The 13,388-nt window shown below is 47.1% G+C and overlaps 2 protein-coding genes across 2 annotated transcripts in view; both read right to left on the bottom strand.

The window, feature by feature from the left end:
* Positions 1-4,161, bottom strand: part of pcdh12 (protocadherin 12) — a gene marked incomplete at its 3' end in the record, with an annotated part of 130,093 nt that extends 125,932 nt beyond the window's left edge. Inside the window, exons 1-2 of the mRNA XM_079228537.1 lie at positions 4,071-4,161; positions 1,058-3,914 (exon numbers count right to left, since the gene is read on the bottom strand). Of these exons, the coding sequence (XP_079084663.1) occupies positions 1,058-3,886 (2,829 nt within the window). The 5' untranslated portion in view covers positions 3,887-3,914; positions 4,071-4,161. The remainder of the gene's footprint in view (positions 1-1,057; positions 3,915-4,070) is intronic.
* Positions 4,162-5,327: 1,166 nt separating this feature from the next.
* On the bottom strand, positions 5,328-9,589 carry gm2a (ganglioside GM2 activator). The gene is made up of 4 exons (XM_079228246.1): positions 9,444-9,589; positions 7,754-7,906; positions 6,657-6,839; positions 5,328-6,132 (listed from the first exon to the last, which is right to left on the bottom strand). Exons 1-4 carry the CDS (start codon positions 9,534-9,536, stop codon positions 5,977-5,979), a joined length of 585 nt encoding a protein of 194 aa, XP_079084372.1. The 5' UTR covers positions 9,537-9,589; the 3' UTR covers positions 5,328-5,976.
* Between the last annotated feature and the right edge of the window lie 3,799 nt (positions 9,590-13,388).

The raw sequence follows: 13,388 nt of genomic DNA, 5'->3' as shown, positions 1-13,388 counted from the left end.
CCTCCATTATTAATATGAGACTAATGTTATGTATGTGCTCCACTGGTTTAGTCGTTTTTATTGGTTCGGTACCCGGTCCTGATCCAGGTCCTGATCCAGGTCCTGATCACAGGTCCTGATCCAGGTCCTGATCACAGATCCTGATCCAGGTCCTGATCACAGGTCCTGATCCAGGTCCTGATCCAGGTCCTGATCACAGGTCCTGATCCAGGTCCTGATCACAGGTCCTGATCCAGGTCCTGATCATAGGTCCTGATCCAGGTCCTGATCACAGATCCTGATCCAGGTCCTGATCACAGGCCCTGATCCAGGTCCTGATCCAGGTCCTGATCATTGGTCCTGATCCAGGTCCTGATCCAGGTCCTGATCACAGGTCCTGATCCAGGTCCTGATCCCAGGTCCTGTTCACAGGTCCTGATCACAGGTCCTGATCCAGGTCCTGATCACAGGTCCTGATCCAGGTCCTGATCCCAGGTCCTAAAACGTTCAGACGGCGGTTCACTTTGAAAGCGTCATATTTTTAGACCGTTGGTTTTAAATCAACTCAGTTGAGCCTCCGCCATTTCCTCGTGATGTAAACACATTAACGTTTTGTAGTAAATAAATAAAACAGGCGTCTACAGGGTTAGTTACATAAAACATTCAATGGAAATGATTTATATTTACTGCCTTGAAGACATGAGTTTAAGTCTAATTAAGTTAAATACATGAAGTATTTTTCATCTGCATCAGAACTAAGAAGCAAAGTTTAGACAAACTTAAATAAACTGACAGATGAATTCATCTTAAGTTTATATTGTTTTGCTTGTATTCTGTTTTTACCATGTGAAGTTATACAAAGTAAATAAAATGTATTATTTTATTTACTTTGTATTTTTTAGAGAAAGTAAATGAAACAAGACTTAAAGAAAGGATCATAAATAATTAGTTCAATCATTAATTCTATATGTTCTGCCTTAAACAACTTTAATTTACTCTAGTTTGTTTTCTCCACCCAGAATACAAGTTAAAGTTCATCGCTGTAGTTCTGGTGACTGAATGAGAAACAACAACTCACCTGCACTTCAGGTGACGCGGCAGAAAGCTCGATGGCGTCTCCAAACGCCGCCATGGACAGCCGCACCAGGTTCCTGAGGATCTGCCGGTGCTCGGCGTCGGGCCCTCCGCGGCCCTCCGAGGCCCTCGGCCTCCGGAGAGTCGCCTGGGACGCCTCCTCCCCGTCCACGTCCGCCCGGTGGCGCCTCAAGGTGCTGCAGTGTGACGCCGAAGACGACGCCGAAGGGTTCCTGGCCGCGCGCAGAGTCCGGTACGACGCGGCGGGCGTCACAGGCGGCACGGCGTCCGGCTCGATGCTGCTGGGTTTCCGTAGCGTCCTGCAGTGCGGGGCGGAGGCCGCTTCTGGGTGGAAGCTCGTGTTCACGGCGGATGGCGTCCACACGAGCTGCCGCTCGGTGCGTTCCTCGTCTGACATCATCGGGGGCGGAGCCAGAGGCCGGGCTTCGCCGCCATCCTCCAGAGGCTCCTCCTTCCGCCCTCTGATGACGGGAATCAGCTGGATGTCGGACTTCCTGATGTTTCTCTGCGGGCGCCGCGGGTGGCGGTCGTAGGCGGACTCGGCCTGGCGGCAGTTGTACGCCCGGCCGTCCCGTTTCTCCGGGCGGCAGAACGTGGTCACCAGAGCGACGGCCAGCAGGAGCAGCAGGCAGGTCGCGCCCAGGCACACGGCCATCATCACGGTGAAGCTGAGCCGCCCGCGGTTCCCCGGAGACGAGTTCTTTAGGCGGTCCTTGAGGTTGATGAAGGTCACCTCCAGGGTTGCCTCGGAGGCCAAGCTGGGACTGCCCATGTCGGACACGGCGACGGTCACCTTGAAGGTTTTCCCGACGAGCTCGGTGGCGTTGGTGGTGTTGACGAACAGCTGGCCGGTCGCCCCGTCCAACCAGAAAAGCTCGTCAGGGTTGCCCCCGGCAATGAGGTAGCTGAGTTGTCCGTTCAGCCCTGAATCCGCATCTTCGGCCTTCAAGGTGGACGCAAGGAACCCGACGATTCCCTCTCTGGCCGAGCGATCGATCGGCAAAGCGGCGGCGCCCTCGTCGATGTCGTTCCCCAGCGCCGTCACGATCTCGCCCTTGTCCGTGTTGACGGGCACGCTCAGAGAGGCCACGCCCTTTCTGGGTTTCGGCTCCTTGATGACGGGGCGGTTGTCGTTCACATCCCGGACGTCGATTTGCACGGAGGCCGTGCCGGTGAGAGGCGGGTGGCCCTGGTCCACGGCCTCCACCGTGAAGGAGTAGGTGTGGGCCTCCTCGTAGTCCAGAGGACGCTGGACGCTGACGACGCCGCTGGTCGGGTGGACGGAGAACGACTGCGTGTCGGCTTCCACCTCGTTGGGGCTGCGTATGAAGTAGGACACTCTTCCGCTGAATTCCAGGTCGACGTCGCGAGCCTCGACTTTGAGCGCGTGGTAGCCCGCGGCGTTGTTCTCCTCGAAGGACGCCATATAGAGGGAGCTGGAGAACACCGGGGCGTTGTCGTTCTCGTCCAGAACGCGGACCGGCAGGTGTTTGACACAAGACAGCGGGGGGTCTCCGTAGTCCTGGGCCAGCAGCGAGATGTTGTACTGCATCACCTTCTCGCGGTCCAGGCTGCCGTTGGTGACGATCATGTAATTGTCACCGTGGATCCGTTTCAGCCGGAAAGGCCCGGATCCTTGTTGAATGTGCGCCCTCACTTTGCCGTTTTCTCCCGAGTCTGCATCAGAGACCATCACCAGCGCCAGGAAGGTGTCCTCCAGAGCTCCTTCCAGCACGGTGGCCACGGCGGAGTTGGGCGGAGTCCAGGTCATGTGGATCCTGGGTGCGTTGTCGTTGACGTCTCGGAGCTTGACGTGCAGTTTGCAGTGCGTGGGGATGGTGTTGGGCCCGCGGTCCCGGGCCTGTACGACCACCTCATAGGAGGCCTGGGCCTCGTGGTCCAGAGGCGCTTTGAGACTCACGGCTCCGGTTTGTGGATCCACATAGAAGAGCTTCTGAACCTCCGGACGTGTGTGCTTGCTGAGCAAATACTCCACCTCCCCGTTGGGCCCCTGGTCCGGGTCGGTGGCCTTGAGGTGGATGATGGTTGTCCCGCGTGCCGTATCCTCAGAGAGCTCCACCGTGGGGGTGCTGTCCTCAAACGTGGGGCTGTTGTCGTTCGAGTCCTGAATATTAACGCGGACCAATGTGCTCCCGGACCTGGGGGGGTTCCCTTTATCCCACGCCACCAGGGTGAGGTCGAACGTGGCCTGAACCTCCCTGTCCAGTTCTTTGATCACCACCAGCTCCGCCTGTCTGGTGCCGCCCGGCGCCACCGTCACATCCAGAGAAAAGTGTTGGTTGACGGACAGCGAGTAGGTCTGGAGGCCGTTCGGCCCCGCGTCAGGATCCACGGCCCGGTCCAACGGGATCCGCATCCCGAGGCCGGCCGTCTCTGAGATCTCCACTTCCTGCAGCGGGCCGGAGAAACCGGGGCTGTGGTCGTTCAGGTCCATTACCTCCACGCGCACCCGCAGGAAGCTCACGGCGCCGCTTCTCCGGAAGAGCACGCTGAAGGCCAGCTCGCACAGGTCCGACCCGCGGCACAGCTCCTCCCGGTCCAGCCGGCCCTGGGTGGACACGACCCCGTCCCGAGCGCTGACGGAGAAGGGAAGGGCCTTTCCGTGCTCCACCACCTGGAAGTCCTCCAGAGGACCGCCCTCGTCCCGCTGCCGGAGGTCGTCCACCAGGCGGCCGACCCGGGTTCCCGTCGGCTGCTCCTCCCAGACCCGGTACTGGACGGTGATGGACGAGGGCTCGGAGGAGCGAGCGCCGGAGCAAAGAGTCAGAGCGAGAAGCAGAGCCGGCAGCATGGTGACGTGAAGGAAGAACAATGATCTCCTACTGACAGAAAAGACAATAAGACTTTTTTCACTTTGAACTCTTTTCTTTTGATATAGAAATGAAAAATGTCTCGTTCATTTAAGATGTTGATTAAATCATTTTTTCTTTAAAATAATCTTCAGTACAAACCAGAGAGTAAAGCTGGTTTCCTACCAATGAAGAGGAAGAACCTCCAATCCGGTTCAGTCCACGAAGCGCTCACTAGACATGGTCCCTCCGGCCTCCAGCCTCTACTCCACTCGGCACAGTTCAGCTCCAACTGGGAGAAGTTTGGACGTTCCACATGCGAGCGGAGCGCCGGCCAATCTAGAGGAGGAGGAGGAGGATGAAGAGGAAGAGGAAGAGGAGGAGGAGGAGGAGGGTCTATGCAAACGCTTCAGACACAAACGGAAAAGCCCCTCCTGCCCCGAGGAAACAGCGCTCTTAAAGAAACGTGACACCGTCTCCGTCTGCAGGAACGCGTCCCACCGCATCATGGGTTCACTCTCCTGTTCTGATGAAGTCAGAGATCAGTGAACTCTTCAGTCACAACACTCCAGTCAGGAGATTAGTTTAGTTTGTAGTTGAAGAAAAGTTTCATGTTTGTGGAATTGATTCCTGATCATTTATATTATATGAGTTAATTTAGGAGGAAAACTGAGTCATTAAATGACAAAGAGATGTTTTATCTTTAGGAAGTGAGACATTATGAATAAATAAAGAATATTAATGAAGTAAATATATATATATATATATATATATATATATATATATATATATATATATATTGTCCCTGCGGTTTCTCTGAATATATAACAAAAAATATATATATTTACAATAACTTTTACTCTGTGCATGCGTGTGTGCGTTCGTGCGTGTGTATGTGTGTGTGTGTGTGTGTGTGTGTGTGTGTGTGTGTATGTGTGTGTGTGGAGGAAGGTCCACAATCACAGGAAGTCGATGAACCAGCAGACGAACATGTTGTGATGTTGTTTTCTCCGTCTGAAAGAACTTTATATAATTATTTAACTTTATATAATTATATAAAGTTATTTAATTACATAAAGTTATATAATTATATAACTTTAAGGTATTAAACAATATAATGTCCTTTCCTCTCCTCCTCCCTCGTTTCCTCCCTCCTCTCTGCATAACATCCCGTCTCTGACCTTCAGCATCAGGATGTTTCCTGCAACAGGAAAGAGTTTACAGGAGGAGGAGGAGGAGGAAGAGGAGGAGGAGGAAGAGGAAGAGGGGGAGGAGGAAGAGGAGGAAGAGGGGAGGAGGAGGAGGAAGAGGGAGGAAGAGGAGGATGCAGTGGAAATACTCAAGTAAGGTACAAATACCTCCAAACGCAGTACAGTACTTAGTAAGTGTACTAGTACTACATGTAGGAACAATGTATTGAATAAATGTACATCAAGAAACAGTTTATTGGATAATCTTTATTAAATCATAATAAAATAAAATCAGTTAATTTCATAAAAATAGATCAAACAGTAAAAAGCAGCAGAGTTCATGAAAAATAAAATAAAATAAAGTGAAATAAGAGAAACAATCAATAAATGAAGAAAATAACTAAAAAACTTTTTAGAAACAGAACATGAGAAAGTCTGAATGTCAAAATATTTAATAAAACCTTTGATTCACCTGAACGCTGCGTGTATTTAAGGTGAGGAAATTGTATGATAATAAACAATAAAGACTATTTAATGTTTTCTGAAGGAGAAAGTCTGATCATCATTTCATCTTAAAAACATAAAAAAGTAATTTAAATATATTTTGTACACGTGCCGCTTCCTTTTGACTCCAGAGCGTCTGGTCACGCCCTTATTTTGAAAACCAGAGAACTTCTGTTTTAACACATTCACTGTCCATTTTAATTAACAACCTTTTATTAATATATGAATAATTATCATTAATATTATTATCATTATCTGGAGAAACTACATAAAAAATGATTTTATACAGTTGAGTTCCTAAAACAGTTTTTTTCTTTTATTTGCCTTGTGATTCGTTTGATTGGTTCTACTTGGAGAACTTGGTTCCGATGGAGAAGAGGTCGATGCCCACTTCCTGCTCAGCCGGAGCGGAGCGACAGCGACACCTGCAGGCAGCCCAGCGCCACGCCCCGACTGCCCAGGGCGGCCAGGACGCGGTAGTCCCCGTTGGTCATCCAGGACGGGAGCTCCAGGACGGGCAGCTGGAAGTCTGAGAGCGGCAGGGAGTACGAGCCCTGGGGATTCAAACAAAACCCTTTGTGAGGCACCGCCACCGCCAGGGATGTCATGGGGTCTGATCACACCATGAGGATGGACCAAAAGATTTTACAACTCAAGAAAGAATATTTGTTTACACAAAGAGAATAATAAAGACATTATAATCAAAGAGAACCGATAAGAGAAGAGTGAGTTCTCGTCTCGATCCTCATCACAGGTCTTTGTTGGTTTAAGGTCTGGAAACCAGAACGACGCTTTGCAGTGAATGGAGTGGCACGTGTGAACCAACAACCCTCTGGTGTGACTCACAGCTTTAAGCAGACCATAGGCGTGACATGTGAACCAACAACCCTCTGGCGTGACTCACAGCTTTAAGCAGACCATAGGCGTGACATGTGAACCAACAACCCTCTGGCGTGACTCACAGCTCTGAACAGACCATAGGTGTGACATGTGAACCAACAACCCTCTGGCGTGACTCACAGCTTTAAGCAGACCATAGGTGTGACATGTGAACCAACAACCCTCTGGCGTGACTCACAGCCTTGAAGGGGCAGCGGCAGGGCAGCCCGTAGCTGTGCAGCGGCTCAGGACAGTCTTGACCCGGCGGAGTCAGCTGGGTCAGGAGCTCACAAACGTCCTCGTAGTGGCAGCTGCCCACCTCCTCCACACAGGGGACGTGAACCCAGAACCCTGCTACCTCCTTCTCCAGGGTCACGTTCAGCTGGGGGGGGGGGGGGGGAAAGCATCAGTCAAACTATAAGGAATCTTGTTGCTAAGAAATGAACAGCAGCTTCAGGGCACAAACATGATGATGAGCTTGTTAATATGTAATAAACATAAAACATTAATATGTAATAAACATAAAACACTAATATGTAATAAACATAAAACATTAATATGTAATAAACATAAAACATTAATATGTAATAAACATAAAACACTAATATGTAATAAACATAAAACATTAATATGTAATAAACATATAAAACATTAATATGTAATAAACATAAAACATTAATATGTAATAAACATAAAACATTAATATGTAATAAACATAAAACATTAATATGTAATAAACATATAAAACATTAATATGTAATAAACATGTAAGACATTAATATGTAATAAACATATAAAACATTAATATGTAATAAACATAAAACAGTAATATGTAATAAACATAAAACATTAATATGTAATAAACATAAAACATTAATATGTAATAAACATATAAGACATTAATATGTAATAAACATATAAAACATTAATATGTAATAAACATAAAACAGTAATATGTAATAAACATAAAACATTAATATGTAATAAACATAAAACATTAATATGTAATAAACATAAAACATTAATATGTAATAAACATAAAACAGTAATATGTAATAAACATATAAGACATTAATATGTAATAAACATATAAAACATTAATATGTAATAAACATCAAAAGAGGAACAACAGGGTCACATGACTTTGTGAAAGAAGTGACCTCACTCAACCTCCAGGAAACAGGAAGTACACTCATCACGTGTTGTACTGTGTGTACTGGCTGGATAAAGTACTACGACTACGCTACCCCATGTTCTCCAGTACTAAGTACAAAGTACTAAGTACTAAGTACTCACAGCCAGCGGCGCCTCCAGCTGCACAGCCGTGGCCCCGGAGGCCGAGGCCCTCAGGGCCCCGGGGATGGAGACGGGGTCTGGAGACAACGTCAGCGTCTTCAGGACCGCCGGGGCTTCTGGGCCGCCGCAGTTCTTCCAGTCGAAGCCCAGGACCTGTACACGAGTACACAGAGTACACAAGTACATGAGTACACAGGTACAGGAGTACACAGAGTACACAAGTACATGAGTACACAGGTACAGGAGTACACAGAGTACACAAGTACATGAGTACACAGGTACAGGAGTACACAGAGTACACAAGTACATGAGTACACAGATACACGAGTACAGAGTATGCGAGTACACAGAGTACGTGAGTACACAGAGTATACGAGTACACAGGTACATGAGTACACAGAGAACACAGGTACACGAGTACACAGAGTACACGAGTACACAGAGTACGTGAGTACACAGAGTACACGAGTACACAGGTACATGAGTACACAGAGTACACAAGTACATGAGTACACAGGTACACGAGTACAGAGTACACGAGTACACAGAGTACGTGAGTACACAGAGTACACAAGTACATGAATACACAGGTACACGTGTACAGAGTACACGAGTACACAGAGTACGTGAGTACACGAGTACACAGGTACATGAGTACACAGAGTACACGAGTACACAGAGTACGTGAGTACACAGAGTACACGAGTACACAGGTACATGAGTACACAGAGAACACAGGTACACGAGTACACAGAGTACACGAGTACACAGAGTACGTGAGTACACAGAGTACGTGAGTACACAGGTACATGAGCACACAGAGTACGTGTGTGCACAGAGTACACGAGTACACAGGTACACAGGTACACGAGTACACAGAGTACACAGGTACACAGAGTACGTGAGTACACAGGTACACAGGTACACAGAGTACACAGGGTACATGAGTACACGAGTACACAGGGTACATAGAGTACACAGGGTACATGAGTACACAGGGTACATGAGTACACAGGTACACAGGTACACAGAGTACACAGGGTACATGAGTACACGAGTACACAGAGTACGTGAGTACACAGGTACACAGGTATACAGAGTACACAGGGTACATGAGTACACGAGTACACAGGGTACACAAGTACACAGTCAAACAAGTACTCTAGACCTCTGAACGTGTTTTTATAGAATGTGGTTAGAAAGAACAGATGGACCGATTATTATTATTATGAATATATATTATGTTAAAATATATTATTAATATATATATATATATATATATATATATATATATATATATATATATATTATTAATATATTATACGATATAAATATAACAATTATATTATATATTTGACCAAATAAACATTGATATTGTTGATTCAAAAATCACCAATCTAGCAGTACTACACTACACAATACTAGCAGTATCAGTAGTAGTACTACAGTAATAATATCAATATTATGAGAAGTAACACAGAATCAGTACTAGTAGTACTACAGTGTTATGAGCAGTACTAGAGTAGCAATATTATGAGAAGTACTACAGCAGTACTAGTAGTAGTACTACAGTAACAGTATTATGAGCAGTACTGCAGCAGTGCTACAGCAGTGCTACGGCAGTACTGGTAGCAGTACTACTGTAGTACTAGTATTAGTAGTACTAGTACTATGTACCTGCGGGACTCACCTGAGTCTTGGTGACGCTCCTCAGACCGGAAGTGCTCGTTACAGGAGTTACGAAAACAACCAGAACCAGAGATACACACAGAACCAGATCCATCGTGTTCTGTGTGAGCGGACCGACGACCGGGAGGGAGAACCGGGAGGGAGAACCGGGAGGGAGAACCGGGAGAACCGGGAGGAAGGAACCGGGAGGACCTGTCGGTGACGGGAGCCGGTAAAGTCTCCGGTAACGGACTCAAACTGAGGAGGAAGTGACGCTGCGGTCGGTTTGTTGTTTCCCGCTGAAGTTACTTCCGTGTTTACGTTCAAGCGACCAGTGCGTCACGTGACTCCACGGTCACGTGACGCACTGGGTTTAACGGAGAATAAAGATGAGAAAAGAGAAGCTTAACTATGTTTGTACATTTTTTTCTTCTGTTGAATATGTATCTATAACAACAACAACAATTATACAGATTGATAATACAAGTGTTTTAAGAATCTGTACTAGCATGTAATCACCTCTAGATGTCAGTGTAGAACAGTTATATTTCACACACACACACTCTCTCACACACACACACTCACACACACACACACACCTCTCGCTCTCTCTCTCTCTCTCTCTCTCTCTCTCTCTCTCTCTCTCTCTCTTCTTTGCAGCTGATCTGCATCTCTTTGGTTATTATTAAAACATAAACGTGATGAAGTCATGTCTGTTGTTTTAATCTGAGTAAAGTGATTAAACTCAGATGAACATAAAGAATACACAAATATACATAAAACACACACAAATATACATAAAACACACCATGAACAGAAAATAGGATCACATCAATAATTCATGATTCATGCTGGTGATTAGTTGCGTATTTTACTAATTGAACTTGAATGCAACGCTTGTTTCACAGCTGGATGGATTGTCCCGCAGCACTTGAACGCAGCACCCATGGAGCAATACGGTGGGATTATTATTATTATAATAGTATTATTATTATCATCATTCATATATTATTATTATTATTATTATTATTATTATTATTATTATTATTATATCATTATTATATCATTGTTATTATCATCATTCATATATTATTATTATTATTATTATATCATTATTTGTATCATCATTCATATATTATTATTATTATTATTATTATTATTTGGCTCATGATTATGACATCAGAGCTCGGCTGATGACTTGAAGCAGAATCACTTTGGTTGAACGGGACCGGGAGAGGAGGAAGAGGAGGAGGAGGAAGAGGAAGGAGGAGGAGTTCAGGGGAGCCAGATGATGCTGTCAGCTAGAGGAGGAGGAGGAGGAGGAGGAGGAAGAGGAGGAAGAGGAGGAAGAGGAGGGTCCTGTCCGCCGGCAGCAGCATCAGCACCCAGCTCCTCATCCCGAGAAGAGATGCAGACCTCTGCGGGACTCTGAGCCGCATCACGCCGGTCCGGAACACACAAAGGGACTATTTGACCCTCCGGTGCTGAGAATGCTTCCCTGCTCTTCATCCGCGCAGATGGAGGGATGTGAGGAAGAGGAGGAGGTGCGGGACGCGCACATGCAAACGGAGGTAACCCGACACAAAACCCTCAGCATGTATTTATTCTGCACGCAACCGGGTTGAAGGAGTCCAGGAGGATCCGGGTCCGGGTCTCCGGGTCTCCGGGTCTGGGTCGCGTTGAAGCCGGCAGCTTATTGTCCAGGGACGGACCCCTCCCTAAATGTGCCGCTGCGCGCGCACGAAGGGCGACGCGATCAGACCTCACATTGATGTCAGAGAAATAATCAGAAATATGAGTCACGTTCCTTATAAAATGTGTTTTATTATTTCAGAGTGAAATTATTAACACAAATGAATAAAGAGCCTCGCCTCAGGTTTTACCCCCAAAGCCTCGCCATGAGAACGGACACTCCCTACCGGGACAATGCCTTGCTGGGTTACTAGAGGAATAGAACACACAACCCTCTGACCTAGAGGACTAACCCTGAATCTGCAGTTTAGTGCCTTGCTTCACTCCTTGAGTTCAGGGAGATGAACCGTCACACGTTTAGTGCCTTGCTCCCTTACAGAGGGAATGGAGCTAGCAACCTGCATCGCTGTGCCATTAGATTGACAGGTCCAACCCTGAAAGGTGTATGCATGTCTTTGGTTCCTGGGAATTGAACCCATAACCCTAGAAGCGTGTTGATGCCTTGCTTCGGGCATTGACCTACATAAAGAGAAATGGAGAACTTGGGTTTTCCCCATGGAAATACATTGGGATTTGAAACCTCTTTCTGCCTTCCTCCAGTATTGCATCCTGAGAATAGGGAATGGAACCAGCAACCCAGACTTGGTTTAAGTATTCAGAGTACATTCAAGTGTCATGTGTATGGTTTTAGCAACTGTGTTCACTGGGGATCTGAAACCCCAACACTCACAAAGAGGGGATGGAACCAGCAACCCTGTCTCAGCTCCTGTGAAGCCACTGGGACACCGGGAGTTGAACCCCCAACCATGAAGAGTGCAGAGCATTGCTAATGCCATCGACCTTCTGAAGATAAAGAAATGTTACTCGTTGAATGTGAATGCCTTGCTCGAGTCACTGAGTGTCCTCATGAAAGATATTAAGACATTCAGCAACTACGTCTCCCACAATGCATTGCCAGCTGCTCCGTGGCTACGCTAGCTAGCTCCATGAGGCATGCGTTACCACTACAGATGAGATGAAATGTGTGTTCCTGACCAGACTTTATTTGTTCAGCATGTTTCCATGCTAGATATAACAGAGCAGCCAGGGAATCGAACCGCTGACCCTCCTCTCAGAGCCGATGCCGTGCTCTCTGCCCGGTGAACCCGCTGCCCTCGCTGAGCTCCTCAGGCAAACGTGAGCTGACAGAGCGAGAGGCTGCAGGTGGCCGAGACCGAAAGTGGGCCAAGTGCTTCCTGCAGGAGACGCTGAGCGTCCTCTGTCCTCTTCATCTGAGGAGAGAGGAAACACCGTTAATATCATCCATCAGGTCCAGCTTCTGTTCATCTCTACATGTTGAAACATCCATCAGGTCCAGCTTCTGTTCATCTCTACATGTTGAAACATCCATCAGGTCCAGCTTCTGTTCATCTCTACATGTTGAAACATCCATCAGGTCCAGCTTCTGTTCATCTCTACATGTTGAAACATCCATCAGGTCCAGCTTCTGTTCATCTCTACATGTTGAAACATCCATCAGGTCCAGCTTCTGTTCATCTCTACATGTTGAAACATCCATAAATGGGAAACATGTTAATGGATTCTCAGCAACACCCTGAAGTCCTTGAGATCAGGATCTATCAGTTCTTAAGGAGACACGTGGGGGTCTGAGACCTGGTCCTGGTTCTTAGGAGTCAGGAACTCTAGTGATTGATTTGATTGGTTGTAAATATGATGATGTCATCATGTTAACTTCTGGTGTTTTCTCGTCCTCAGTGCTGCCGGCTGACGGAGGAGAGAGACGAGGCCGAGAGACAACTCAAACACATCAAGAGAGGTGAGTCCAGCGCCCGGCTGCCTCCTCCTCTTCCTCCATCATCATCTTCGTCATCTTCATCATCTTCACACACGCTGATCGGTTGGTTCTTTACTTTGTCAGAGTGTGAACTAGCTCAGCAACTTCATTCAGCACATGAGAGAAGTTCATGACCTTCGATTTCTTCTGATTTTCTCTTTTTGACTCAACTTTTCTCAAACGTTCATGAGCTCCACATGTTGAACATCATCTAGTGTGGAGAAGCATCTGCTGCCTGAAACCCCGCTAAGGTCTCCAAGGACTCAACTACCACACTGTAACTTAGTATTGTGGCGGGTCCTGGTCCTCATGGCGGGTCCTGGTCCTGGTCCTGGTCCTCATGGTGGGTCCTGGTCCTAATGGCGGGTCCTGGTCCTGGTCCTCATGGCGGGTCCTGGTCCTGGTCCTCATGGCGGGTCCTGGTCCTGGTCCTGGTCCTGG

Source organism: Taurulus bubalis (assembly GCF_910589615.1).
Source record: "Taurulus bubalis genome assembly, chromosome: 13".
NCBI lineage: Eukaryota > Metazoa > Chordata > Actinopteri > Perciformes > Cottidae > Taurulus > Taurulus bubalis.
This window is presented reverse-complemented; position numbering and strand designations above follow the sequence as displayed.